At 44.2% G+C, this 27,636-nt stretch overlaps 1 protein-coding gene across 1 annotated transcript; it reads left to right on the top strand.

Annotated features, from left to right (window-relative positions):
* Positions 1-27,636, top strand: SRD5A2 (steroid 5 alpha-reductase 2). The gene is made up of 5 exons (XM_068676392.1): positions 1-457; positions 21,678-21,841; positions 24,553-24,654; positions 25,586-25,736; positions 26,322-27,636. The coding sequence occupies exons 1-5, from the start codon at positions 60-62 to the stop codon at positions 26,386-26,388; spliced, it is 882 nt and encodes a 293-aa protein (XP_068532493.1). The 5' UTR covers positions 1-59; the 3' UTR covers positions 26,389-27,636.

Genomic DNA, 27,636 nt, shown 5'->3' with positions numbered 1-27,636 from the left:
CTCGGGGCGGGCAGGGGCGCGGGCGAGCGAGGGGCTGCGCCCTCTGACGAGCCCGGGCGATGGGAGGCAGCGCGGCGGGGCGGGGTGACGGCCGCCGCCGCTCTAATAAGGGCCGGGGCTGGCGGCGGCCGCCGGGCGTTGAGCGGCGGTGCCCCGCGCCCCCCTGGCCGAGCATGCACTGCCTGCCCGGGCTGGTGCCGGCGCTCAGCTCGCTGCTGGGCGCCCTGGCGCTGCTGCAGCTCTCGCTGTACCTGCGGGTGCCGTCCCGCTACGGGAAGCACGAGGAGCGGCTGTGCCGGCCGCGGGGCCGGCTGCCGGCTCGCTGCGCCTGGTTCGTGCAGGAGCTGCCCTCCTTCCTGGTGCCCGCGCTGCTGCTGGCGCTGCGCAGCCCGCCCCGCCTCGAGCCGCTGGGCTGCCGCCTCCTCTGCTGCCTCTTCTGCTGGCACTACTTCTACAGGTACCCCGGGGAGCGGGCCGGCCGGGGGGACGCTGCTGGAGGGTACCGCAGGAGTTTGTCCGCCTGCCTCCTCGTATGCCGGGTGTGTGTCGTGCCCGCTGCTGCTGCTGCCGCTGCCCCCCTGCCATCTCCCGCGGGGTCTCGTCAGGAGTTTGCATGCTGCTGCTGTCGGCTGGTGGTCAAACCCACTGTCCGCAGGCGGAGAGGGCAGGCGAGAACAGAATGTCACTCCCTAGAGAAGGGAGATGTGACTTCTGAAGCGAAACCTTCCTATTTCCTTTATCCCAACTCCTAGTTCTCTCTTATTTTTTATTTTCCCAGAAATATAAAACTTGCATGTGACAACTGAGCAAAACTGGTTATTTGCGACTCAGCCACGATCAATACGTTGAAAATCCAGCAGCAGTCTCACAACAGCCAGCTTAGGGGTGCAGAACTTAGGATGTTGAAAATAAAACGGGAAATGGTTTTAAGGGCTAAAACACTTATTTTACAGTTGTCACTAAGGTGGTCTTTGCTATACTAAATGAGCTGGAGGATGCTACCTGTCACACACCAGGCTCCCAGAAAACCAGATGTATTAATTGCATGTAGTCCTACTAAATTTAATTTAATGCCTTCTGCTCTTCTCATGGATTTCTGGTCGTTTCAGAAAAGGAAATCAATGAGCACCACTAGACAACTGAACGAGACGTTACCCTGCCGGTGTGCATGTATCTGAGCCAGTGCCTTCTTTCCCAACATTTCTGCTAGACTTAGGCAGAAGCCCTGTGTTTTTGTACTTCTTTTTCCTCAAACAGTTTGGAGATTCTTCTCATCTGTGGCCAGATTGTACTTTTTCCCTTGTAAAAATAAAAGCTCTCGTTTAGCCAAGTCTACATTACCACCTATTTTGTTTCTAGCATTGCATGTTACTCCAGTATTATTCTTACAGCATGCAGCCTCTTCTCATGCAAGCCATTCGGAGATTCTTTTAAACCAATTAATATTCAAAATACTGCATTACATGCTAGTGCTCTGTTGTTACATAGAAGAGCAACAAAAAGAGAAAATGAGGAGTTTTTCTGCTTACAAATGTTTCACTAGTTTATGGTATTTGAGAAGAGGTTCAGCACTTTGATATAATATCCATAGTTTATCTAAATTTTTAAAAATTATCTTCATTAGAAATGAACTAAAAACAGTTTTAAATAATTTAATGTTTAAACTTGACTGCAAATATAAGTTAAATATGGAATTGATCATTAATAAAATTACATTTACTTAGTGGATGTAGCCTATTGCAGTTTTTCTGACTTTAAAATTCTGAAGTGAATAAAGATGTTCTGGTTTTAGTTATAAAATTATCTTACTAACTAATCTGTTCCTACTTTTGCTACTGATCATCTGATATCTGTATTTAAGCATTACTTTATGTTTATATGCAAATAACCTCTTTGTAAAGAGAAGGTTCTTCATGTATTGTTGCATATTTTAGCAACAACTTTGTCTCTACAGGAAAGCTTTTATTGTTCCTAATTTTGTCAGATCTCTTTATACCAAACATGCATGTGGAATAGAAGTTTTAAACAGGTATGCCCAGAAGGACAATGTGGATTATTAGAGAAACAGACTTTTAAAGACCACTATAGTAGCTGTTCTGCCTTCCTCTATGCTGTGACCAGCCGCACTGCCCCAGTAGGTTGTGTTTGACTGAAGCACCTAGTTCAGAATATCTTCAAGTCTTGATCCGAAGACCCCAGAAGATGGAGAATCCATCATTTTCTATGGAGAATCTACTGTTTTCTTTGGTAGTTTAGTCTTGTGAATTCTTTCACTGTCACTCAATGTGTTTAAAATATTGTGCTTGAATAGGACTACTCTTGATTTCTTCCCAGTGTTGCTTGTTGCTTCTTGCTCTGTGCTAATTTAAAGCACTCTGTAGTATCCTTTAGTATTTTCTGACCGTGGTATCACTTATACAGTAATCAGATCATCCTTCAACCTGCTTGTTACAGAGCTGTCAGGTCCTCTGTCTGCACTGGTGCGATCCAGATAGTACAGGAGCACATGATCGTATTTCTGATGAACTGGCTAATGCACATGATATGGTGCTTATGAAAGATTTATGTTTTTATGCTGGCTTTCTGCCAGCTACAGGGGAAGGGACATTACCTGATCTGACACAGAGCGGTGCAGATACATGGTACCTCATCCAGCATGAAGTTTGTCCGGATAAAGTTACCTTTTCATAAATTTAGGAACAGGTTTAAATGAGCATAATGATTTTGTCCTGCTGTTGCATGTGGTGTCATGTAGCTGCAACATTTTTGATTTGATCTGAGGTGTCATACCTAAACCAGATTTATCACGGCACTGAACCACGGCTGAAGGCCATCAATGCAAGGCAGTTTTTCCCTCCCTGGAAACTATTTTCCTCTTCTCCTTTCCTACATCCATTTTAAAGCGAAGACCTCAGAGCTGGCTGTAGCACCAGAGCTGTAGGACCGTGTCTAGAGACCAGCACCTTCCCGTTCCCATAGGCTATTCCCATGCTTACAGACCACAGGATGCCTTCTGCTGCAGAGTGACACCGGGAAGCCCTGTGTTTCCAGGCTCCTTGGAGCACCCCGGAGCTGGATCTTGCTAAGGTTACAGTCCCGTTAGGGACACTCTTTGCTTTGGAAGTCATTTTCTGAATGGGCTCAGTGCTCCGTGCAGCTGCCGGACCCGCACTGATGCTCACCACTCGCCTACAATTTGTGCCATCTGCCGGCTTTTTCGGCGGCGCTTTTGTATCTGCTGCCAGGTCGTTGAGGAATAGGGTGGAGCGTGGCAGGGACCCCATAACCCTTTCCTAGAAAGTCCCGGGGTTAATGCCGGGGGCTCCTGGGGCGGGCTTCGCCGGAGCGCCCTGCCCGCCCGGCGGAGGTGCTCCCGCACCCCGGGAGGGGGCGAGGCGGGGTGCCGGGAGCCTGCCCGCGGCCCCACACCGAGCCCCGCAGCCGGAGGAGGATGCCAGGAGACCTCCTTCGCCCTCCCTCCTCGTGGGGAAGCAGGGCGCTCTCCAGCCTTCTCGGCCACCGCTAGGCAGCAGCCTCTCTCTTCGTGGCAAGCACGAGATGGTGCGTTCCCTGTGGCCGCCGGCAAGAGCTCAAAGGCACTCTGCGCCTGCTGGTTTGGGGTGGGGGGAGCAAACGGGGGAATCCCAAATGTTCCCCCCCCCCTCCCGTTTGTCTGCTATCTGTGGCTGGCCAGCTCTCCGTCTCTCCGTGTGCGCTGTATTACCGCAGCATGGTGTGAATTTAATCAAATCCAGAGGCCCTACGGTGCTAAAGAAAACATCCCATAAAAATATGAACTTATCACATCTGGTTTAGGTAAGCTCACAGCTTCTTCACTTTCATATGGAAGGCTCTGTGATAGCAGGGCCTCCAAAACTGATGGGCTGGGAAGGCAGAGAAGAAAGGAAGAAAGTGAGAGAAGCACTCACTTAATGCCAAATCTGCCATCTGTATCTGCAGTCTCTAGGAAAAGCTGTCTGTGAACAGAAAATGATGAGTGGCATGAGATGTATGTACCGGAATAGTTCTTGTCATAAATCACTTTAAAGGACTGTGGTTTGAAATGTGTTTTGTAATACAGCCTTTCCTGCGAGAGGGGCTGCGTTGGTTCAGGAATGCAGTGAGGATGCCAGCTGAAGTCCTCAGGTGGTGTTGGGGTGGGTGGGGAGCCTGTTCACTGCATTTCCGTTTTGCATCCCATTCAAGAACCAAAGTGGGGAAACAGAATATAAGAGGATGAGAGGGAGCTATCGCAATCAAGTTCCATATAAACCATAAGGCTGCATTTCTCTTAGAACTCAGACCAGGCAAGAAAAGAGTAAGACAGAGTGGTGGGGGAGCAGAGGAGATGCCAACTTCAACAGTCAGGGAGAAAGTCTTGTCTTACGGAGCTACAAACATAATCCTTTACTCTGTTAGTATAAAAAATAAATAAATAAATTTGTTGTTTTCATTTTGAAGTGTGCTCTAGCAGTCTGACAGGCATTAGGCAGGCAGGTCTTTCAGAGACAGCTGAATCCTCAACCTCCTTTGGTTACAGGTGACCCATTTGGTGTGCCTGTGCTTAGTTTTCTACAGAGATCACTCTGAAAAAATCAGGGAAAGCCAACTTTCATGGCTAAAGAATGGGAAACCAGGAGCATTTGAACCCTGCACAAATTCTTTATGCATCTCTTGGCCAGTACTCCTCCCTCCAAAACCAAACTGGGGTTAGAAAGAAAAAGCTGCTCCCTTTCCCCAAGCTCTGCCAAATGGGCTCATCCAGTCTTCTTAGGCCTGCCTGTACTGCCTGGTTGGTCAGGCATGTGCAGCACTCACCTGGACACACTTTTCTTTTTGTCCCATAGGTGTGCCTACTCACAAACAGTGAGAAAATTGGCTCATGATTTTTAGAGGTATTTTGTACTCATTCATAATGGGGTTTTATTATGTTTTTTTGAAACACCAAGTAGATAAGCAGAGATTAGATTAAGTTTAAACTGTATGTTTCTAAGTAGGAGTCTCCTGGCTAATAGTAGATACAATCAGACCATATAATAGCCACCAGCTTCAATCCAGAAATTATTTTTCCCCAAAGAAATACCTATTTTATCTTTTGTTCTTAGAAAGTCATCATCATTAATTGTCAAGAACTAAAGATATTTCGATAGCGGCCTCTTGAAACCTCTACCATTCATCTCCCAGCACATAACATGCAGGTATTTGACAAGTAACAAGTACAATTCTCTATTTTGCTTCACCTTGATCCTTTGCAGTAGATCCTAACCACGTACCTTTTGGCCTTCACCAGCCGCCCAGTAACACATCTGCATTCCCTCTTCTGTTTGGGCTTAACTCTAGATCTGGTAGTGATATCCCTAGAGGAGGCTGGCCATTCTCTCTGCCTCTTTCATGCATTCTTTGCTTCTCAGTCAATGAGTTTAACTTTTTGCAATTCATCCCAATGAGTTTCAGTAATGCCGGCTATATCCAGTTTCATCTCATCAGTGAAAATATTAGATTTCTTGCTGTTTCTACCCAGGTTCCTCAAATTAGCGTGCAAGTAGTCAACCAAAACATCTCAGCATGCTTTGTCCCAGAAGTGTAAAATGTTCACATATCCAGGGCTGTTATTGAATTTGCTTCCTTGCAGTCTCTTCTAGCATTATTAAATACCCTCATAATTATTCCCTTATAATTGAATACCAGCTGATTGCCTTTCTCACTGTTAGTACAAATAGTCTCATCTATATGTTCCTTTTCCATTGGAAAATGGCCTAACATTACAGACACCTGCAGTTGTTGCCCAGCATAAAGTGTACCCACATCATTTCTCCTTTTATCCCTTGGACTGGAAGGATTTCTGCAGAGGTATTGTAGAATCACAAAATATTGTGAGATGGAAGGGACCCACAAGGATCATCTAGTCCGACACAGGCTCCACACAGGATCACACAAAAATCTGTGTCTGAGAGCGTTGTCCAAACACTTCTTGAACTCTGGCAGCTCAGTGCCGTGATCGCTGCCCTGGAGAGCCCATCCCAGTGCCCGACCACCCTCTGGGTGCAGACCCTTTCCCTAACCCCCAGCCTGACCCTCCCCTGTCCCAGCTCCATGCCGTTCCCTCGGGTCCTGTCGCTGTCCCCAGAGAGCAGAGCTCAGCGCCTGCCTCTCCGCTCCCCTCGTGAGGGAGCTGCAGGCCGCCATGAGGCCTCCCCTCAGCCTGCTCTGCTCGGGGCTGAGCAAACCAATGGCTCGCAAGCTGTTCCTCATATGTCTTCCCCTCCAGACCCTTCACCATCTTTGTAGACCTCCTTTGGGCACCCTCTAATAGTTTTATGTTCTTCTTTTATTGTGGTGCCCCAAACTGCACACGGTACTTGAAGTGAGGCCACACCAGAGCAGAGCAGGACAATCCCTTCTCTCGACCAACTAGCAGTGCTGTGCCTGATGCACCCCAGGGTAGGGTTGGCCCTCCTGGTCACCCAGGCACACTGCTGCACTGCTGCCTCGTCTGCAGCTTGCTGTAGACCCAAACCCCCAGACCACTTAGGTGACTTAGACTTATCTTTCTTCACATCTTTTCAAGACAGCGTGCCTGCTATCAGTACATTTCTATGTGATGCCAGTTAATCTGTGATTTTTTTATTTTTATTTTTTTAGTTTATAATTGAGGTTTTCTTCTGAGATAGACATTACTGTGTGCCATTCTCTTGCTCTCCATTCCTTGTCATGTCCACCCCTCCTGCTGTGCCACCTAAGGCAGTAATTCCCAAATTTGGTTGTTCAAGAAGGTGTTTTTTTTGTTTGTTTGTTTTTGTTTTGTTTTGTTTTGTTTTTGCGTGTGTGTGTTGCCCATCATTACAATTTAGCACTCCAGACTATACCTGTTGTCTTGCAGTCAATCAGCTGGTTTCATATACCAAGTGTCTATTCTGTCCTCCGGAAGGAAAGGAAGGTATGGTACATGCAGAGCAGATCACAGAAGTTTTTTCTCCTTGTTCCATCTCTGCTACCTGGAGCAGGGCCATAGCTAAAATAGTATTTGTGCTTCCTCTGAAGCACCTCAGTCGGTCACTCCCGTTTGCCTGTCACTGATAATTAAAGGCTCGGTGGGTGCTCAGTCCCTGCCGCTCTGGAGAGAGCTGTTCAAATTGCAGAGACCTGAAGTCCCAGACATGAGGCAGTCACCAAGGCACAAGTAGGTCCTTCTGATCTCACCCAGGTGGGCTTCCAAACCTCAGTGAGGAAGTTACAATGCTCTGTACCCTGGGAGTTTAAAGCCTTGTAGAAAGATACATGCTGAGCATTGAACTCCACTGAGCTTCAGTTAGACTGAAGAGAATGCTAAGATTTGTATCTGCATTACCAGATTCCTGCTGTTGATATTTGAAAAGCAGAATTGTAAAGGAGTAAACTAAGAGAAAAAAGGCTACACTATATGCAAGAGTCTTAGTAAATGTTTTTACTTTAAAATAATATTCCTTCTACCAAACAAAGAAATTACTTGTTTTGATCGTGGGAAGTCTGCAGTATGCCTTTATTAGGGCTGCTCTTTTAAGTATAAAATAAAAAGCATGGGAGATGAGCTAAGGTTCATTCCATACACGCAGCAGAAATTTTCACAAGCCCCTTTGTGTATTGAAAAGTTTATACACCTAGGTCATTTCCTAGTTCTGGGGATCTCAGGTAAGAATAAAAACCTGTGAATCAGCCTTGTACTATTCTGATTATAAATATGTACACATTCCAAACACTGCATCTATAGGACTGCCGGTGGTGATATTCATGTTATCTCCTTCAAAATTAAAGTCATTTTGGTCAAGTAGAATTATACTTAAACTATTAATCAAATAACCATTCTTATGTTACACACCTTGAAGTGCTGTTTTCTTCTAGATGTTAATTTAAATGCGGCAGGTGAATTGATCAGTAGTCACCCACAGTTGACATTTGCCATATATACCATTTTGCTTACAACTGTGCTAAATTTCACCAACCTAATCCAACACTTTTCATGCTAGGAGGCTGCTACCCAGAAAAGTCTTTGGAAAATGTCCCTGTATAAAGGTTGTCTGCAAAGAGATGTTGTCTACCAGAGGAAGTGGGTTTGCCTGTGACATTAAGGAGCAGATCACTTCCCTGGCAGGACTACACTGAAACAGATCCCAGGGCCGAGTGAGGGCTCGTGTCACTTTGACGTGCTGGTGAAGACGACTTGGATTGCCTTGCTATAAAGCCAAATCCCTTTAAACTAGGCCTTCGTGCCACCATCTGAATAAGCTAGCTGGGCTACTCAATGCAGTCTAATCGCATAAGGGTGTTCTCCTGGTAGAGATGCACATTGAAGCGGTGTGACCGGCAGGACTAGGGCAGTGACTGTCCCTCTGTACTCAGCACCTTGAGTGCTGTGTCCAGTGTTGGGCCCCTCACTACCAGAGGAACATTGAGGTGCTGGAGCGTGGGCAGAGCAGGGTGACCCTGCTGGTGAAGGGACTGGCAAACCAGGCTTGTGAGGGGCAGCAGAGGGAACGAGGGCTGTTCAGTCTGGAGAGGAGGAGGTTGATGGGTGGACTTGTTGCACTCTACAACCTGAAAGGAGCTTGCAGTAAGGAGGGGGTCCGTCCCTTTTATCTCAAGTGATGAGACACAAGGAAAGGGTCTCAAGTTGTGCCAGGGGAGCTTTAGGTTGGATATCAGGAAGAATGTCTTCACCAGAAAGGTGTCCAAGCATCTGAACAAGCTGCCCAGGGAGGTGGTGGAGTGGCCATCTCTGGAGGTATTTAAGAGAGGAGTGGATGTGGTGCTTAGGGACATGGCTTGGTGACAGAACTTGGTAGTGTTGGGTGAGGGCTGGGCTTGATGATCCTGAAGGTCTTCCCCAGCCTGGATGATTCTGTGATTTTAAGTGCTCTACTAAGTGATGCAGAATACTTCTGGAGAGTGTTGTCCTAAGCAGACCTTTCAGGGACTCCTGTCACACACCTGGGGCAGGAAAATGCATGTGCATCTATAAAACTTTTGCTGCTCCTGAGAACAATGAAGGGGAGAAACAAAAGTTGTGTTTACATTATGTTATTGAGTTCTTTGTGTGTGTTTGTTTCTCTTTATAACTTAAAAAAAAAAAAAAATCATCAAAGCATTCGTGTTTTCAAAGTTGGCCTGGGTTAAGGTTACTAAAGTCAAGAGATGTGTCTCTGGCTGTTCCCAGCAAAAGCAATTTAAAGTTGGCGGAGTTGTTTCTGGGAAATGCATTTGTATTTGTTCAGGGACATAAAGTTTGTCAACTAACATCTTTAGAGTCTACTTGTGCTGAGCAGTTCTGGTTCATCTGAGGCTATAAGCAGGACCAAAGTGTGCGAGCCTGCAATCCAGCCAAGTATTGTCCAGGCCAGCACTGCAGGGGCAGAGCAGCGCTTCTCATGCATTTCAGGCTGGTAGGGGTGAAAGGGTCCCCTGTCTGGAGTCCTGTCAGTGAGGGATAGGAAAATACAATTTGTCTTTAATGCAGAGAAATAAAAAATACTGTGAGGCTTCTGGTCAGGGTTAGATGGCAAGAGATAGAAAGGTCAGGTGAAAGAGCAGAACAGGAAAGGGCTAGTAAGAGAAATGTTAGAAACAGAAAGGACTGAGAAGAAATGGAACGGAAAAATTGCAAGAGGACAGTATTGGGGTAAATCTGGGGAACAAAGGACACTAATACTGACATTTTCTATGAATTGAGTTTTTCACTTAGCAATTTTATGAGATAGGAAATCTTTCGATGTAGTATTTAGTTTGGAAGGGAGCAGAGCTGGCTGTGACTCAGTGTCAGCCCATGACAGCTCTTTTCATTATAAAAAATAAAAAAATAATAATAAATAAATAAATCTTCTGACCATTTTAGTGTGAACACAAACTCAGGACCTCACCTGGACATTTCAGATTCTGTTCCTCTCTGTGTCTGTACTGCCATGAATGCCATGAGGTCATACAGGTTCAGGAGTAATTTGGATTACTACCTTTCCAAATGAAAGACATTCAACCAATGTTTTTAAAAATGTGAACCTAAGGATTTAGAAATTATAACTTCCAACTTCAACATTTTTTACTTTTTAAAAGTAGAACAACTTTTTAGGTATTGGCTGTAGACATTGATCAGATTAAACTGCTGATAGAAGGCTATGTCTGAGATTCTGACTTATAATGGCAGGATGCTGCCAATTACAGGAGCGGAGGTGTGGGAGGTATTGAAAACTAATCAAATTGAACGTACTCAGTACTCCTCAAGACACGTCTATGCAAATGTGAGTTTCCAGGACATTTTAGCACGGACCTGACTTCCTCTAATTTTTAGCCATGCAAGTTGGAGTACCATGGTTTTTGTTTGTGGTTTCCATATTCGGTTGCTATAGTCTACTGGTTAAAATGATTATACTAATCAACAGCCCTTCAAATGCAGCATGGGCTCCAAGAGTTTAAGTGTTGCAATAAGCAGTTTTTCTGCTTTGTCATCATAATGATATATCTTGGCCTTTGAATTTCTGTCTTCCTTCAAAAATCAAGCTCATCCTTATTGCTTTTGAATTAGTTTGAAATATAGACACAGCTGAGGACAGAGCTTGGTCTGGCACATGGAATTTAATGACGCACCATGTTTTTAATCAGACTAATGCAAGACATTTGTTTTAACTAAGCTGACTGTGCAAAGCTGTCAGAGATGAAAAATAATTTGAAATGTTGTAATTGTTCAGTTAAATGTGTTTTTGAATGTGTGCAGGGAACAAGTCTGTTAAAAGGCCTGAAATTTTCTTATGAAAGAATTAGGCTACAAACTTAGAAAAAAATGTATGTAGTGTTTCTGGTCATTATGGTTATGAAGAAGACTTTCCCAACATGAGACAAGCCCAAACTGCTGCAGAAGTTTATTGCTCAGTCTTTCAGTTTCTCAGAGCATGTCATCGCATATTAAGAAACAAGGAAGAAGATGACCCAGTGCTGCACTTCTGAACCCTGTGGGCGGTGGTGAAACAGTCAGAAATCCTTCTACCATTAGCCTGCTGCATGGTGAAAGGCAGAAGCACTCTCAGCCGAGGTAGGGCCTTAAACTGCTTTAATTTATGACCTCAGTTTTCTCACAGGTCTTCAGGTGCTTTTTTTTTTTTTTTTTTTTTTTTTTTTGAGCAACACATAGCTCACAATCTCAAACTGCTTCATGTAGCTGAATAAACAACACAGATGTGTCAAGCCTCCAGACTTGGAGTGAGACTCTCAGGTGGCTGCTGGCTGTCACCAGATGCACTCATGACCTTAGGTCTGTTTCTCAGTCTCCTGTAGTCCCCAAGTGTCCCTCCTGCTCTGTGAGCCCCTGTCACAGACACAGCTGCTCGGGCTGATCAGCGAGGCAGCTGGGAGCCTGCTTGCCTTGTGTGGGAGCAGTGAGCACACTGCCTCTGAACACATGCTCACAGGTCCCCAAGTGCGGATGTGCTCCCCAGGTTCCTGGCCTGTTCCTCCTTCACAAAAAACAAGTGCATGGGCACTTAGGACAGGGGGAGAGCAAACCCAGGAGGTCCTCACCTCCACAAGTACCAAGCATTACTACTGGGAGTAACAGCCAGTCTCTGCTGCTCTCTGCCATAGCAACCGTGTAGACCAATGCTGTTATGTGTTCAAATTACGTAAGAGTTCATCAACAACTGGCCCTATGGAGGCAATGCAAAGCCAAATGGAATTGAGAATTAAGTAGTTTAGGAAGCACAACACATTTTCATGGACAAGTCAGTGTAAACTGTACTAATACTGTGTCATGGCTGAGTCCTTTCCAGCTACAGGATCTGGAAAATCTGTTGTAGAGGGGTCAAGGACCTGTTTGGGAGCCCAAGAGAAGCAATCCTGTTGCTAAAGATATTCAGTCCTAATTGCAAAGGGAGAGGAACAAAGGTGAAAGAACTACAAGACAGAGAGGCAGAGTGCAGTTGTTAGGTAGCAAGAGAGACAAATCTTGACTAGAGGAAAAAAAATCATGAGAAACTATAAGGGAAGCAAGAATCTGAAGAAGGAAGGACAAAGAAAAGACAAAGTCAGGAAGGCTGGAAGAGCAAAATGGAGAAAGAGCAGGAGTTTAGGCTTAAAAGAGGACAAAAAGGTCCTTACTAGACTGGAAAAAGCCAGTTAATAATGTTTTAAATACTACTAGCAATGTCTCTTGCAACTCTCCAGGGGCTTTCTGAACAGATACAAAGGCTAGTGTACGTCAGTGGGATACAGTCTGACCAAGATGTAACTTTGGAGGGGGTTAACTTACCAACTGTCTGGTTTTCCTTGGTCATTTCTCAGCCCCATGTGGGCCACTTGTGGGAAATAATTACACTTTCTCTGATAAGTGCAGTTGTAAGAGCACAGATTTGTGCATCCTTAGGTTTTGTACCATTTTTCATGTAGATGTGTCCTTTTGTTCTTCTCACACTCTGAGCCTCTGTGAACTCTTTCAGCTCTCCGCTCCAGTGGAGCAGGGAGTTTTTTGAAGTGCATAGCACAGTGTCTGGTTAAGTTACTCTGGCACATGTTTCGTGCCTTTGGCAGGCACCCATAGTTTAGCAATAGGAACAAAGTGATCTGTCTTCATAAATATCAAGTGGTTATTTCTGGAGAAGAAAAGAGTGAGATACCTTGCTGAAATATATGCTTTAGCTGGCTGAGCCTTTGACACACTATTGCTTAGATAAAACAACAAACACTCCCTTAATCATTATGTACTGCTGTCCTTTAGACACCAGCAATTAGTAGAGGCAAGCATGAAGTACTGTGGTTGGTATCTGCACGTCTGTCTTCACCGCAGTTCATCTTTTCATGTTGACCCTAGTCCTGTCTTCTACCACTCATACAATTTTAAATCTGGACCAAGTTTAGTTAGGGTTTCAACTGAGATAGCTGGCCTGGCGTTGGGTTCAGTCTGCAGCCTGAGTAAGAGGTTTTGCTCATGCTGGTTTTTGTTGTTGCTGTTGCTGTTGTTGAGCTAATTCCAGATCTCATCACTCCTCCCCAGCTCTCTCTCACCAAGATAGCTCCAAGTTCCCATTCTTGTACAGTTCCCGGCCATATAGTCCTTGAATTTTCTTCTCAGTGCTTTGACCTGTATGGACAAAATTAGCACAGGAGAGGCCTCCACGAGCTCCAGTGTCCTGTAATGACCAAGCCTGCAACAGCCCAGAATTGCAATTGCAGGGTAAATTACAGAGAATAAGGAAAGACTATCAGTCTAAGCATCATTCCTGATGGGCATTTGTCTGACTTGTCCTTAAAAACCACCAGTGATGGACGTTCTTCCAACCCTCCAGCTAATACTTCTTTATTTTTTGCAGCAACTTTTAATGAAGTTGTAAGTTGTTACAATGTCATCCACAGGTTTTCTGTCAGGTGAAACAACCCCGAGTGCTTCAGTCTTTCCACATAGCTCACATTTCCTAAACCACAGCTGTTTTTCTCTGGACTGCTTCTGCTTTGTCCCTGCATGTTATAAAGTAGAGTTCAGCTGTACTTAGTATGCTCTAAGTTCCTACTAACACCATGCAAAGGGGAAAGATCGCTCTGAGTGTCTCCATCAGCACTCCTGTTTCCACATTATATATTTTATTGCCTTCTTTACCACAGGCTGAGCTCACGCTGTTTGTGCCCTACCAGCATTCCCTCTACTATCCAGACAGTTTTCCAGTTTGTCTTACATCTGGTTAGACTTACCCAAGTGTTTTATTTTATCATTGTCTTTACTGAATCAAACCTACTGATTTAAAAATAGGAAACCAATATTTCAGGATTGCTGTTAACTCTATTCCTAACTCTTGGTGTGCTCAGCATCTACCAGAGTTGTGCTAGCCATAAACATATTAAGAATATTCACCTTTTCCCAGAGGCATATCACTCACGAAAACAACTGAATAATACCAGAAAAGTTTTTTACAGAACCTCTCTCAAAATACCCTTTTTACATTGATAGTGAACAACTGTTAATGATCCCTTGATACAATTTAACAATCAATTTCACTGGCACTTAAAATAACATCTTCTATATCAGGAAACTCCAAGACGCTTCTAAGACTGACGTGTAAGAAAGTATAAAAAGTCTTGCTAAGATCAAAACATGGAACAACTGCTGCTGCTACCCTCCCTTTCCCATAATACATGCAATTTATGTTAATTCCTTCACTAAATAAACCTATTTTAAGAAAATAGGATTACCTAAATTAAATATAGAAATAAGTCCTGCCTCCTGCTATTGTAGGTGTATAACACTCCTGGAGGCGGAGGCTGTTGCAAATACTAGAGTTTGTTTTTTTAGACAAAAGGTCCATCATGCTGTACGTTGTGGACTCCAGTGCTTTGCTGTGTGGTCTTTGTGGGCAAACTGTGGGTCTGCGTGGGATGGTCTTGATTCCAGCAGGGATCTGTACGCAGGAAATCATTCCTTTGCTTTATTAGCTTCACTTTACCTTCTTTGGCTATTTTGAAAAAAAAAAAACAAAACAAACCAGTCTTTCCAGTGAATTTATCCAGTTTGGCAGAAGAGATAGATAGAGACAGCTGGTTCTAGGATACTAGCTGCTCCAGTCACTTTTGGTTATGGACATTCAATCCATTTTCACCAATTTTTAGTCCATCTTTCTTTCAGATCTCCTTTCTGCAAAAAGGAAGACATCATAAAAATTTGCTTAGCTAAGAGGAAATATAAATAAAATAATATTTCGCAATTAAGGGTATTTAAAACCAATGTGGAATTTCTACTCCAAAATGGAAACCTGTGAGGAACAAATATATTAATATAAATTTATACTGATTGTAGCTTGCTGATGGACTGTGGCTGGCTGGCACAGCTTGCTAATGCACCAAGCCCAAGAATTTTGTTCTTGGTTTCCCTTTAGAAAATGCATAATAATTGAAGTGTGGCACTTGTTACCTGCTAAAGCCAGTAGAAAAGATCACAACGATTCAATGCTTTTCACGATTCAATGCCTTTTCTAAACAATGAAAAGGAAGAATTCCCCTTTGTTGGTTCTGACTGGGTGCTGGTAATCACTGGGAGATACCAGATTTTTCCAGCGACAACTTCAGAAATAATGGCAGAATAACAAGAGGATAAAGGAAGTAATTCATACACAGACTTGCAAAATGCTTTTGAAACCTGGCTGCTGTTGCAATGAATTTAGAAAAGCAGAAATGTGTTCCTTGGAGTCAAGCCTACACAGTTCTTCCTTACTAATTAAAAACAAATACCCATTATTAGGTTCTGTTCTTTCTTTTTTTTTTTTTTTTCTTTTTTTTTCCCCCAACCACATGTATTTTATTAAGTGAAGCACATCTAATCAATCCTGCATGCACTGATGTGAAGAGGACTCAATTTCATGATGTCCTTCTTACTTTTCTAACCATATAGCATGCCTAAAATTTGTAACAATTAACCACGTGCTCCCAACTAGTACTAGATTGTCAGAATGACTGACTTTACACATTTACAGTGTTGAAATTGAACATTACATAGCTCACATTCCACAGATTTATCTGAGGAAAAAACCTCACTGCGTCATTTTTTTAAGCAATGATTGATAGTAGTGTAGAAGCAGCATTTTATTCTTAGCCATTCACATCGGATATACATGCCTCTGCAAATTATTGTAGATCTTTTCCTAAAATCCCACTTTATTCAAATGCAGTCATAAGCAGCTGAGCTTTTCTGATCCAGCACCAAGAATTCAACCTGCAGTCTGTATTAAACTGTAGGCAAGAAGTCAAGCACAGTTGCTGATTCCCTTTGACTGTCAATCTTTGACGGCGCTGGCTTCTGCAAGTGCTGCCATCCATGGTGTCAGCCTTCCTGGGATAGTGAGTATCACTCGGGAGCTCTGCTCATAAATGCCAACGTTAAGCAATTGCTTTTCTATTCTAGGGAGTTAACTCTGTCGTTTTTAACTCTCTCAGTTCGTGTGTGATTTTCTCAGATGAGACGTGAGACACTATTAAAACCCTCAAGTTACCACACTGGCTTAGAGCAGAGGTCTGTGCCACTTGGTGCCCTGTCTTGGTAAAAGTCTTTCAGAAGAAAGTGTACTAATTGGTGGTCGGTCACCCAGGGGAGATGCTATCTTCTGTCTCTCTGTATTGGAATATGATTTATCCACATTTATCCATAGAAAAATGCATATGCATTCCAAAGCCTTAGACTTTTTCTCCTCTTTATTAAAGGACCTGCCTGTGTCTGTAACCTGTGGTTATCCCCCTTCTTTTTCTAGTCTTACTGAGCTCTCTACTTTTTTTTTTGTGTGTGTGTGTGTGTGTACAATGTTATTATGAATATTGATTGCATTTGAACTTGCTTCCTTTCAGTATCATGAGAACTTCTGCACAGATATTCAGCTCCACCAAATAGATCATTTTCTATTATTTCTGATATTTTTTATCTCCAGTATATCTCCTCATTTTAATCTTCAGTCCAAATTCAACAGACCCAATGGTCCAGTATAGGAGTCTCTTCCAGGCCTCTTCTTATTTTGCCGCTCTGAATCCTTTTCCATTTCTGCTGTCCTTCCCTCAGTCAGTGTTGCCCAGACTTTCCATGCTCCATTGCCCTTTCTCTCAAGAACTCCTGAAAGTTCTGGTGCCATCTCTGGTGCCATCTCATGGTGCCATCTCTGTCTCAGGGTTTCCTCAGTCCTTTTTCCATCCCTTAGTCAGATGTGTGCCCGTGTTTTTATCCCAGGAAAGGTGAGTGCTCCTTCCAGAAGCCTTCATATAGTCCTGAACCTGCTCCTAAGAGAGTGCAAAGAAAGAGTGTCCCTACGAACAGGCTCCAGGTTGGATGAATTTTCTAAGTGGGCCACAAATAACCCAATAATTATAGATTGAGCAAATTTTTTTTAGACAGAATACTCAGCAACAAACCCGAGGTGACAGGTTTACTATTGTTTTTTGCAGCTGGACTGTAAGCTTGTCAGTATTGTGTATATCTTTCTTGTTCCTTAAGTTATAGCAACCAAAACTTTGTTCAAAGATTTTTGGAAGAACGTGGAATTGCATGTGGTTTTGAAAGGAGAGTGAATTCCAGCTTTGTGTTAGTCATAGCTATCTGTTAATCTGCATGACTGAAGTAAAAAGGGAGTTCTTGCTCACATCACAATCACTGGACAATTATTTAAGATGAGTCTACAGGACTGGGCCTTGGGCCAGCAAGTGATTACAGCTCTATGATGGTCCCAAACACTTGCAGCAATGCAGGAAGGGGCAAGGAAGAAGGGGTGCCCTGCAGCTGGTGGTCACCCAGGGCCACACACAGCCTCCACAGGCAGCTGCAGCTAGATCTCAGCTCCTGATTTTACAGCCTTCCAAACACCAGGAGGTGATGTGCAACTGCAGCACTGCAGTCAGGAGATCTGACGTCTGTCCTGGACCTACAGCAGGTATTGCCAGAGGTTCAGCAGCCCAACAGGCGTTCCTGCATGCCAGCATTGTTGGTGTGCGTGTCGCCTGGGTCATGGCCAGAAATGATTCTTGAGGCTACGCCAGAGCATGTCTGACTGCACACACCTCCTTAACTAAAGGGACGTGGTCCACCCTGTGCCATACAACTGGCTCCTAAGAACCTGTGTGCTTTCGTTGCTCAAATGTTCCTGTCTTATTGACCTTTGGGGGCTATTGCAGTCCATGGGAATGAGGAGGTGCAAAGCAGCTTAGGGTGGGATGTATGAGGAGAGAAATAGAGAGGTGAGGAAGCTCTACTGTTGTTTGTGATGCCAGCACAATGAGGGAGGGTTAAAATACTTCTGTTTCACTTTTGAAAGTATTTTTCCTTTTGAACTGATAGCAAGATTGCCTACTGCTTGAAACTAACATTTTAACTATCACATTTGTTTAAATCCTATTTGGGATAACTGAAAAAAAAAATTGAGTTGGCACATGAAAATGAGCTACCAGATTGTGCCCTGGTGTTGACTGTACGTGCAGAATAGGCTCAACAGTCTTCTGCAAGTATTCAGTGAGAATCTGTATGGTACAACTCAAAAATAGCAAAAGTTAAAAATTGACTCAGAGAGCAATCCACAAATAATTTACGGGATTGGTCTCAAAAAGAGAAAGTATATGCATATTTTTAGCACAGACCCTTCAGTAGCAGACTTTTTTGCAACGTGTCCTTTGACATCCAGGAGTCTCCAGAATAATTAGAGGCTTCATGCAGGGCATCACAGGTAGCCCAGGTAGAAGAGATCCATCTTCTTGGATGTCTTCAGCCTTCACCCAAGTGCTCAGGTATGCCAAGGGCATCAGCAGCTCCCCATCAACATGGTCAAGTGACAACCTATAGCAAAAACTCCTGTGTTGTTAGTTGGCCATGCAACTAAAATAGCATTGAGGTTACAGAATCACAGGGGTTGGAAGGGATCTCTGGAGAAAATTGTGTCCACCTCCCTGCTAAAAGGTTCCCTACAGTAGGTTGAGCAGGAAAGTGTCCAGACAGGTACTGAATATCCCCAGAGAAAGAGACTCCACAACCTCTCTGGGCAGCCTGTTCCAGTGCTCTGTAACCCTCAGTGTAAAGAAGTTCTTCCACATGTTTGTGTGGGACTTCTTGTGTTCCTCTTGTCACACCCCTGAAAAGAGCCTGGCCCCGTCCATTTGCCTCCTGCACTTTACAAATGTATAAACATTGGTCAGATCACCTCTCAGTCTTGTCTTCTCCAGGCTGAACAGTGTATCTTGGGGCTTAACGCAGTTGGCCCAGGTGTAAAATAGCTCATTCACACTGGAAACACCTCTGGTTTCTAGACTGAAAAGCATGAGCTGCTGCTGCCTGAACTACTGCACCTGGGCCCTGGAGAAGAAAAGACAGCAGCAGGATAAACTCCTCCAGTTAACAAGATACTGGAGGAGGTCTGAGAACCCACTCTTACTGGACTATGGTAACATTGGTGAAAAGATTTCCACCTTCCAAGGAAAGAAGAAGAAACCTCTGGTTTCCCCCAGTTTGAGTGGGAACCTCTACAGTTTTCGAGGGAGCTGGACTAATACCTGTGAGATGAAATTGGATGCAATGTCAAGTCATTTTCTCTTTGAAACCTGTTCTTCTGGAAAATAAATGATGGAAAAGGAGATGAATAATTTATTATTCATTCATTTAAAAGGAAGCTGTTGGCAATGGTTTAGTCAGATGCAGTGCCTTTGGCCAGTAAAGATAATAAAGGACTAAAGGATTAGTCATCAATATTGCACTGAAAGATAAAGGTCAAATTTGTCATTGGTCTAAATTCAAAAGGCCATTTTTTTGATCTGTTAGTCTAAAATGGTGGCTTCTGATCCTCTTTTGATTTGCGCACTGCAAAATAATTTCAGCAGAGATGCAGACTCTTCCATGTACTACTTAATCCTATTAAATATCCTCACTTTATCTCAGCTCTCTTTTCAAAATCCATCAGGAACAGTTTGTGCACCCTCAGGTAGCTGTGTGGCACAAGCTGACAAGCCCTGTGTTAAAACAAAGGCTTCTGGCATTGTTCAGATACAGGGAACTGAGTCTGGCCTCTGGATTAACTGAAGCAGATTTGCTCAGAGAAATTGCTCCACAACGCAGATTATTGGATGAAATCCTGAGCTGGATTTTCAGAAATCACCATGAGTCAGGATTTTATTGATGCCAGGATTTTATCCCCTCAACAACAACAACAAAAAGCTGGCACCTCCTGGCTCCCCTGAGGTTGTGCTTACACTGTGCACGGAGCTTCCTTCTGTCCTCCTGCATCCACGGCACCCCTGGTAGGTAGCTCCACGTCTGATTTTCGCCCTCCCGTTACTGATGGATGAACCATCTTGCGAGCGCCTGTAGCCTTCCTACTGCCACGGCACATTCAGGCAGTGCCACGGCAAGCAGCAGCTTCACCAGGAGCTGAGATGAGGAACAGAAGCGAGGGTGGGAACTTCTGTCTGTATCAGCTAAAGAAATTAGGAGATTCTCAAACATACCTGTTTTGGACAAGGGGCCTCACTCCAATCTGCTGTGTAAACTCCCCTCCTAAACTCATGTTTCTGTACAATTTGCTTTCTCCAAGTCTCCACCTGTGAGTGTCCCACTTCTCATAGCTGCTCGGGTCCAGTTTGCCAGAATGATTTCCACGGGCAGGTCTGATTGCTAAAGCTGGCCTTGCCTACTCCAGCACCTCACTCCTGAAGGACAAAAGCAATAGCTGGTAACAGTACTCCAAAGAGCATTCCTCTCCATGCTTTATTAAGTGTGGCTCATGCTACCACTGCCTGAAAAATATTTTCTGTACCTCTTAGCTTTCACTGTATTTAGAAAGATTTAGTACTTGTGCATCATAGCTCTCTTAATTGCCAGCAATTTGGCTTATCTTGCTCTGGAAAGCAGTGAATACATTAACATGTTGTTGCTTGTACTCAGCTTACTCACTTTTAGACATGCTTAATAAGATTCAAGCTAGATTTATAGTGTTATGACATTTTATGCCTCAGCTTGCTGAAGTTGATGTTGGCAACCCGGGCTGTGGATTGCCTACCACTAGAGCTTATATACTGCGATGATAAGCACCATCCAAAGCCTGAGAGGCCAAAAGAAAGACACGAAGAGTGTAGATTTTATCATGTACAGAACTTAATTGGACAGGTAAGAAAATACTTAACAGTCCTGAATATAACATCTCCACTCTCCCAAAAATGATACGGATTGCCTACAGTGTCAAGAGGGGTATGCCCTCCTCAAGTGGAGAATGTGTGATGATGAAAGCCACACAATCACAAATTATTTGCTCATACAAATGTTTATGCTAGTGCTAGCACAGCCTTTGTCTAAGGAAGCTTTGGTTTCTGGAACTGCATTAAAATCTTGGTGTTTAGCATATTAAACAAAAGTTTTTAGCTCTTCTTATTTTAGAGAAGAGTATGAAAGCATGGAGGAGAGGCAGAGACCAGGGCAAAGTGGCCCTCCCATGCAGGCAACAACATCACTCTGCCTCTAGGTCGAGGTGTCCGAGCAGAGCAGGACAGAGCTGTGGTGTGTCGGAGATGAGCAGAGATCCGAGAGTGGAGCAGGAGGAGCTGGGAAAGGCGATTACACCTCAGGTTACACACCACAGGGGATGGGAGAACCAGAGGGGTCTTGACGTTGCCTTCAACTCCACACCCCCCATGAGCTAAATCCCTCAGGGATCATTCCTGGTGGTGGGATCAGGAATGTCTTCTCCACAAGGAAGCTCCTCCAGAGTGCTTGTGGCATGTTTGGGAGACTGAACATCGGTGTGCCCGTGTGCTTCCACAGCTTCCTTTGCTCAGCCCTCTGCAGTACGGCAGCAAAGGGCAGCCAAGGTCTTAATATGAAAGTGCTGTTTGTGGTTTGAGTTCCTCGTGTTACCAGCAAGGGAGAATGAAGGCAGAGAGATATTCTTGAAGCCACAGAGACTCTGGATGAGATTTCGAGCTTCCCACCCTGTGCTCAGTCCCAAGGGACCAGAAAAATCTGGGTATTGGCAGTATTTCTTGTTCCCATTTGTTGTTGGTCTTATTTTGTTACAGTTGTTTCCCAATATTTAATCTTTACTGACTTACATATATATATATGTATATATATATATATTATGTTTTGTTAAGGTTTTTCTTCCTACAGCAGAGAAATTGCAAATACAATGTTATCGTGTAATGTGCTGACTTTGTTTTCTTATCTACCTTAGGACATTTATTTACCCCTTCTTCACTAGAGGCAGACCTTTCCCACTGCAATTGCTTTTCTTTGGCACGTTATTCTGTATCTATAATGGCTTCCTCCAGGGGTACTACCTGATTTACTGCGCTGAATACCCAAACGATTGGTGCACTGACATCAGATTTACATCAGGTAATTACAGCTGCAGGATCCCCAAGATGTAATCTCCAAGCAATTTGTCAGCATTTTGAATTATGTCCTAATCTTCACAGAACATGTGAGTCAAATCAGTTGTGATGGAAATCAGCATAAAACCTGCCTGCTGGCCCGGATAAACTGAATGTGCAATGACATTTTTTTGCTAGGCAGCCACCTCTGAAGGCACGATGAAGATGGAGGGTCTTAGAGCACAGCCTCAAATCTCCAGCCTTGTTTTCCTGACGCCACCCAAGAGCCTCCTGCTGCTGTGGGCTGTGGATATGCTGCCTCAAACCTCAGCTAAGCAGGGATGTGCCCCTGCTTGGCCAGAAATGTCCACCAGGCAGTGGCAAGAGTGTGCAAGGGCAAACTGTGGCTTTCTCTCCCTGCTGGGGTGGTTTGCACTTGATGCAGCCATTCTGACTGACAGAGGGCAAAGCCCCAGCATAAATGAGGCTTTAGAGACAAAGGGCTCTTTTTTGTCCTGTAGGGCACGTGGGAAGATTAGAGATCATGCACAGTCTGTTTGTATGTTAATAAGGTTCCTTTCTGTTCCCTAACTTAAGAATCTAGCTACATTTCGCCCTGTAAAACCCCTGAGAGAATAACTGAGCAAGAGCAGCTAGGTGGCATTACACATTTGGTGCTGCACAGAAGATGATTTTTAAATGCACACTTTGAAATGAAAATCAACACAGAGGTCGGAGGAAATGTTTTGGGTATGACAAGTACAAAGTAACCAAGGTACTTTCCATACATTGTTTTAGGCACTGGATGAAAGTTCAGCCTTGTGTCACAGCATCACGTTAAAAATCCGGGATGTTGTTTAGCAACAGCTCCCATACATATCAAAGTAAGTGCCACACTGCCTAATTTGCATAATAAATTAAAAATATATTTAATGAGGGGAAAAAAAAAAGAAAAAAGAGAGAGAGAAAAAACATTATTAGCAGCACTTAAAATCTCAAATAAAAACCAATGTATTCTTCCTCTGCGGATTCTTCCCAACTTTCTGCTGCTCCTGGAAGCGTTGAGGTTTTACCAGTACTTTTTGCTATGCTTCTTAGCACCCACCACCTCCATTTCATTCCTGTCAGACATGGTTTTCTCAGTGTCTAATGTGGCATGAAATGTAGGGCATGTCACCTGCAGAGTTCCTCAATCAGATGCCTCTGGTTTTTCAGCTAAATGGAGGCTGATCAATGAATCTCACCGCCCAGAAGCTGTCAGCAGCCATCAGCGAGGGAGCGACTGCTCCGTGTACATGCCCACAGCTCTGTCCATGCGGCCTCGCTGCCGGTGGACTGAGCTGCCCTGGGATGTAGGTTCCCTTCCCTGCTCCGGTGACATGCTGGATAAATTTGTGTTCCCTGGGATCCTCTTTCCCCAGCTGTAAAGTGAGAATAATGAAACTTGCCTACAGCTCTGCAGTAACGTGCACAGCTGTGGCAGGCTGCCATCAGCGTGGATGTGGTATGGAGCCTGCTAGCAGGCTATCTGCTCTTCTTCTTCACTTTTCTCTGCTAAAAGACATGCCTCGGGAAGAAAAAGAGCAAGCAGCAGATGACAAGTTGGGAGAAAGTACAACAACAGGGGTCTCTTAGACTGGCAGGCAGAGGACCCTTTTTTTGTCTCAAGCTAACCTTCCTGGCTACCTCAGCCAGAAAATTCTGGCTTCCTCAGCCACCTGTCCCTCAGCTACCCAAAATAAGGCTCTTCCTCAGATCCTTTGCCTATTCCCTTAACTTTCTGTTCAGTTGCTGTCAGGATCCTATTAGTTATCGCAGTTTCTCTCCAGCTTCTCTCTGATCCTTTCTATCCCTGGCCTCCTCCTTCTCCCAGCCCCCCCCTTCCTCAGCCCATCCCAGTGCTTGGCCACCTGATGTCCCTGGGGACTGTCAATACATAGGTGCTTCTCAGCCAGGGGGAGCCTGAGCTTAATGACTGATCTTCCAGATCATTAATGCCTGTACCTATGGGACCCGATAAGGTCAACTGTACAGCAGCTGAAAACTGGCAGCAGGCTATCCTCACATCTGCTGCTCCAGCTGGTAGCACGTGGTAGCACCAAGCTCTGCTCCCTGCCTGAGGATGGGACTTATAGATACACCACAGCACGATGGCAAAAAGCCTGAGGAGCAATCGCAGTGCCCACAAACCCAGGTGCAGGGATGCTTCTTGACTTTTTAGCCTTTCTTTTCGTAATAGCTTCTTGAAAGCTATCTTCTCCATGTCCTTCTTGAAAATGGAGCCTTGACCTGCCCTCTGGTTTTGGAACGTGCACACATCTCTGACACACACACCATCTGCCCTTCCCCTCGATGTTCACTGACTGTGGCCACCTGGGAAGTTCAGCTTTTTCTCACAGCACCTGAAAGTGATCTGGTCGGACTGACAGAACAGGCTGGTCATTTTTCTGTGCATAACTGCTCTCCACACTGAAGTTATCCAGCGTAGGGGATCCCACGGCTGACACAGAGATACACTGTTATTTTGTCATCCATCATTCATACTTCCCCAGTTCAGTAGCTTTTTCAGTAGCAGCACATTTTTGACTTGAAAAAGAATCCACCCACATCATGTTAGGGCTCACGTCTGTGTGCTCCAAAGATAAACCTCACAAATGTGCTTGAATTCCTTGGGTAGGGATAATGGGACAGACCAGAAGCTGCCTTTCTAACCCATTTCTCATTTCTCTTCCTTAGGCCTTCTCTTATTTCTGCTGGGGATGGGAATCAACATTCACAGCGATCTCCTGCTGCGCCAGCTGAGGAAACCTGGGGAAGTTACTTACAAGATTCCTCAAGGTATGTTTTTGTCATTAGGGGAGGTAGTGCAGCAGGACAGATGATGTTTTCAGGTTGAATTTGTGGCAAAACCCAATAAAAGTGTAAATGCCAGTATCGGTCAGGTACTTGCTGCAGATACTCCCTGAGCAGCAGGAACGAGCATGAGCTGGCTGCAGACAGTCGGCAGGAAGCAACAAGAGTGTCTGCAAACACAGCCTGTGAGGAGAGGTTGTAGGAAATAGACTGGATAATTTAAAGAAGATTGAAGTGGGACATAATAAGAATTTTTAGCCTTGTAAAAGGCAGCTGCAAAGAAGGAAATCTTCTGGTCCAGGAAGAAGAAGCAGTGGACTTCTTACACTGCAAAAGGAAGACTCAAAACGTAAACTTCAGGGAAAAAAAGTCAGAGCTATGAACCAGGAAATGCCCGGCTCTGTAGAGAAACATGGACAGCAATCCAGGAGGTCCTGCTTTTGGAGCTGACTCCTGCTGGCTTGCTGTGGATGCTGGTATCTCTCCCGCCTGCACCATTCCTTGCCTCCAATACTGACATGACCCTTGTAAATATTTTGATTAGCAAGACTGAGATCCAGATTTTGCATTCCCCAAAGGTAGTGGAGTTGCAAAATATTTTTAGGGCCAGAAAAGAATTCAATAAATGTTAATAATTATAATTTGGATAATTCTAATGATGGGCTTTCTTAAGCCCTTCTCCAAATGGAAATAAATGATTGTGAAATGCTGGAAACCTCTGGTTTAGAATTACCTCTGATTCTTATACTTGTACAAGACTCTCCTTGTACTTTGACATGGCTCCACTGGCTTCAGGGAAGTCATTTTAGGTTTCTGTTATGGGTTCTGAATAAGGAAGGCAGGGTGTCTGTTGCTGACTTCATGGGAAGGAACTTTCCAGGAGGGTAAAAATCACATACTTTGTCTTTTGATGCAGGGGGGCTGTTCACCTATGTTTCTGGAGCCAACTACTTTGGAGAAATTGTGGAGTGGTTTGGTTTTGCCATTGCAACCTGGTCCCTACCAGCCTTCGCCTTTGCCTTTTTTACTCTTTGCTGCATTGGGCCACGTGCTTATCACCATCACAGGTACGACAACCCATACTGCTTCCAACAGTGCGCTGTAGCTTGCTCTTGGAATGCACTTTGCAAAATGCCAGGGAAGGGCAAAGGAGCAGGGCCAGAATTCAAGATAAAATCCAAATTTAATGCAATGTAGAAGAAGCGTATTGGCCTGTCTGTGGCTAGGTGAAAGTACAGCAGCATGCTGGAAAACCTGTGGAGTCAAATGGGCCTGACAGTCATTTGATGTAGCACGAGTTGCATCACTGCTTCCCCTGCATTAGGGCATCTTGTCACCGGGCCTGGTAACGTGAACCTTTCCTGAAGGTTCCTTGCACTCTCTGCAATATTTTGGAGTAGACAGGCTCCTGTGCTCTGAATTCCTAAGGTTTCTACTTTAGGTCTGCTACAACCTTAGCATTATTATCAGCTTGCACTTAATTAAATAACCAAATACAAATATTTGGGGAATATTTTTTTGCAGAGTAACACAGAGAGATTGCAAAGCAAAGTAGTTTGGAGGTGTTATAAGATTCCTCAGCTGAGCTGTACTGAAACTGTCCACTTTTCTTGCATGTATGCAGTTTCACTCTCTTGCTTGTTTTCTTTCAGGTACTATCTCAAGACATTTACGGACTATCCAAAATCAAGGAAAGCCTTGATTCCTTTTGTTTTTTAATGATTGAAATATGGACTCTGTGTTCTGTTTTTATAGGGCTTTTTTTTTTTTTCCTAGTTTTAAAGTTAGGTCTGATTATAAATAATTATACAAATGATAACCTGGGGTTGTAACAGGCAAGTAGATCATTTGGAACTGAAGTTCTTGTTTTAGTTATGGGGGAAACTGCAGGTAGCTGTGGGCACAGGGACTTCCCAAGCAATGTACTTGCTTTTCTGTGGAGTTCTACTTGTGGAGAATGGGTATGACTCGACTGAAATCAGAGAGAAAGCACTGGCCGAAAGCTGATGAAGAAAAGTAGAAAGTAAGCCCATGACTTCAGGTGAAAGTCCTCGGCAGCCACTCCAACCTGCAGCCCTTCTACATCCTACCCCCATGCCGTAGCGCATACACCCTCGTGCTGCCAGCAGTGCCCTCCGTGTTCCCACACCTTACACTGGAGCAGGGGTCTCCTTTGTCAGGAAAATAACTCAGCCCATTACTTTGCACCTAAAAGCGAGGTTAGCTCCCGGAGCCACAACGCGACAGGAGGACACCTGTGCCAGCACAAGGCTGGGGCCAGGTGCCGTGGTGCAGAGGCACCGTGAAATATATGGAGATGCAAGCACCTTAAGCTGGCACTCACAAGCATGTCTGTGTTACTTCCTTAAGCAATGCCCTCCTCACCGCCAGATGATTAATCTTTAGCCATCAGGATTCTTTTTTTTTAAATGTACTTTGTTAAAGCTGTTGCAGCTCCATTAGGACTTTTGTTTCCCCTCTGGCAAATCCAGAGGCCTTTTCAGAATATAAACTTTGTCCACTCAAAACCACTCAATTTTTATTCATAAAAATAACTTGAGATGGTGATGTGTGACAAAAAAAATACAACAAATAAAAAGCTCTGGGTTGAAGAAAATGTTCTCTGACACTGGCAGTACATTTTGTCTAAGAGGAACATTTTCAGATACTCCTATTAGGAAATGATACAGAGATATTATTGAATTTCCACAAAGACACAGTATGTCTTTTCATAATTTCAGAATATAGTTAGGAATTTTCCAAAAAATGTCAATAGGAACAGATGTCCCAGAGGATGCTGATAGTTTAGTTACTCTTTAAAGCATAAAATTCTGCTAAGAATTATGCTGAGTAGCTGGAAAGAAAAAGACCAGACCACACGTACTAAACATATTACATACTGCTGGAGTAACCTGATTGACTGTATGCAATTTTCTCCAAAACACAATAAAATGTATGTAAAACACA

The sequence above is a fragment of the Anas acuta genome, chromosome 3, assembly GCF_963932015.1.
Source record: "Anas acuta chromosome 3, bAnaAcu1.1, whole genome shotgun sequence".
NCBI classification, from domain to species: Eukaryota; Metazoa; Chordata; class Aves; order Anseriformes; family Anatidae; genus Anas; species Anas acuta.
Note: the sequence above shows the minus strand (reverse complement) of the source record. Positions and strands in the feature narration are given on the sequence as shown.

What these genes read in the sequence shown, in the direction of transcription:
- SRD5A2 (XM_068676392.1), top strand. Translation starts at nt 60, where the DNA reads ATGGGAGGCAGCGCGGCGGGGCGGGGTGACGGCCGCCGCCGCTCTAAT. An exon ending in TGCTGGCACTACTTCTACAG is followed by an intron (nt 458 to 21,677) that starts GTACCCCGGGGA and finishes TATCTACCTTAG; the next exon opens with GACATTTATTTACCCCTTCT. An exon ending in TACTTACAAGATTCCTCAAG is followed by an intron (nt 24,655 to 25,585) that starts GTATGTTTTTGT and finishes CTTTTGATGCAG; the next exon opens with GGGGGCTGTTCACCTATGTT.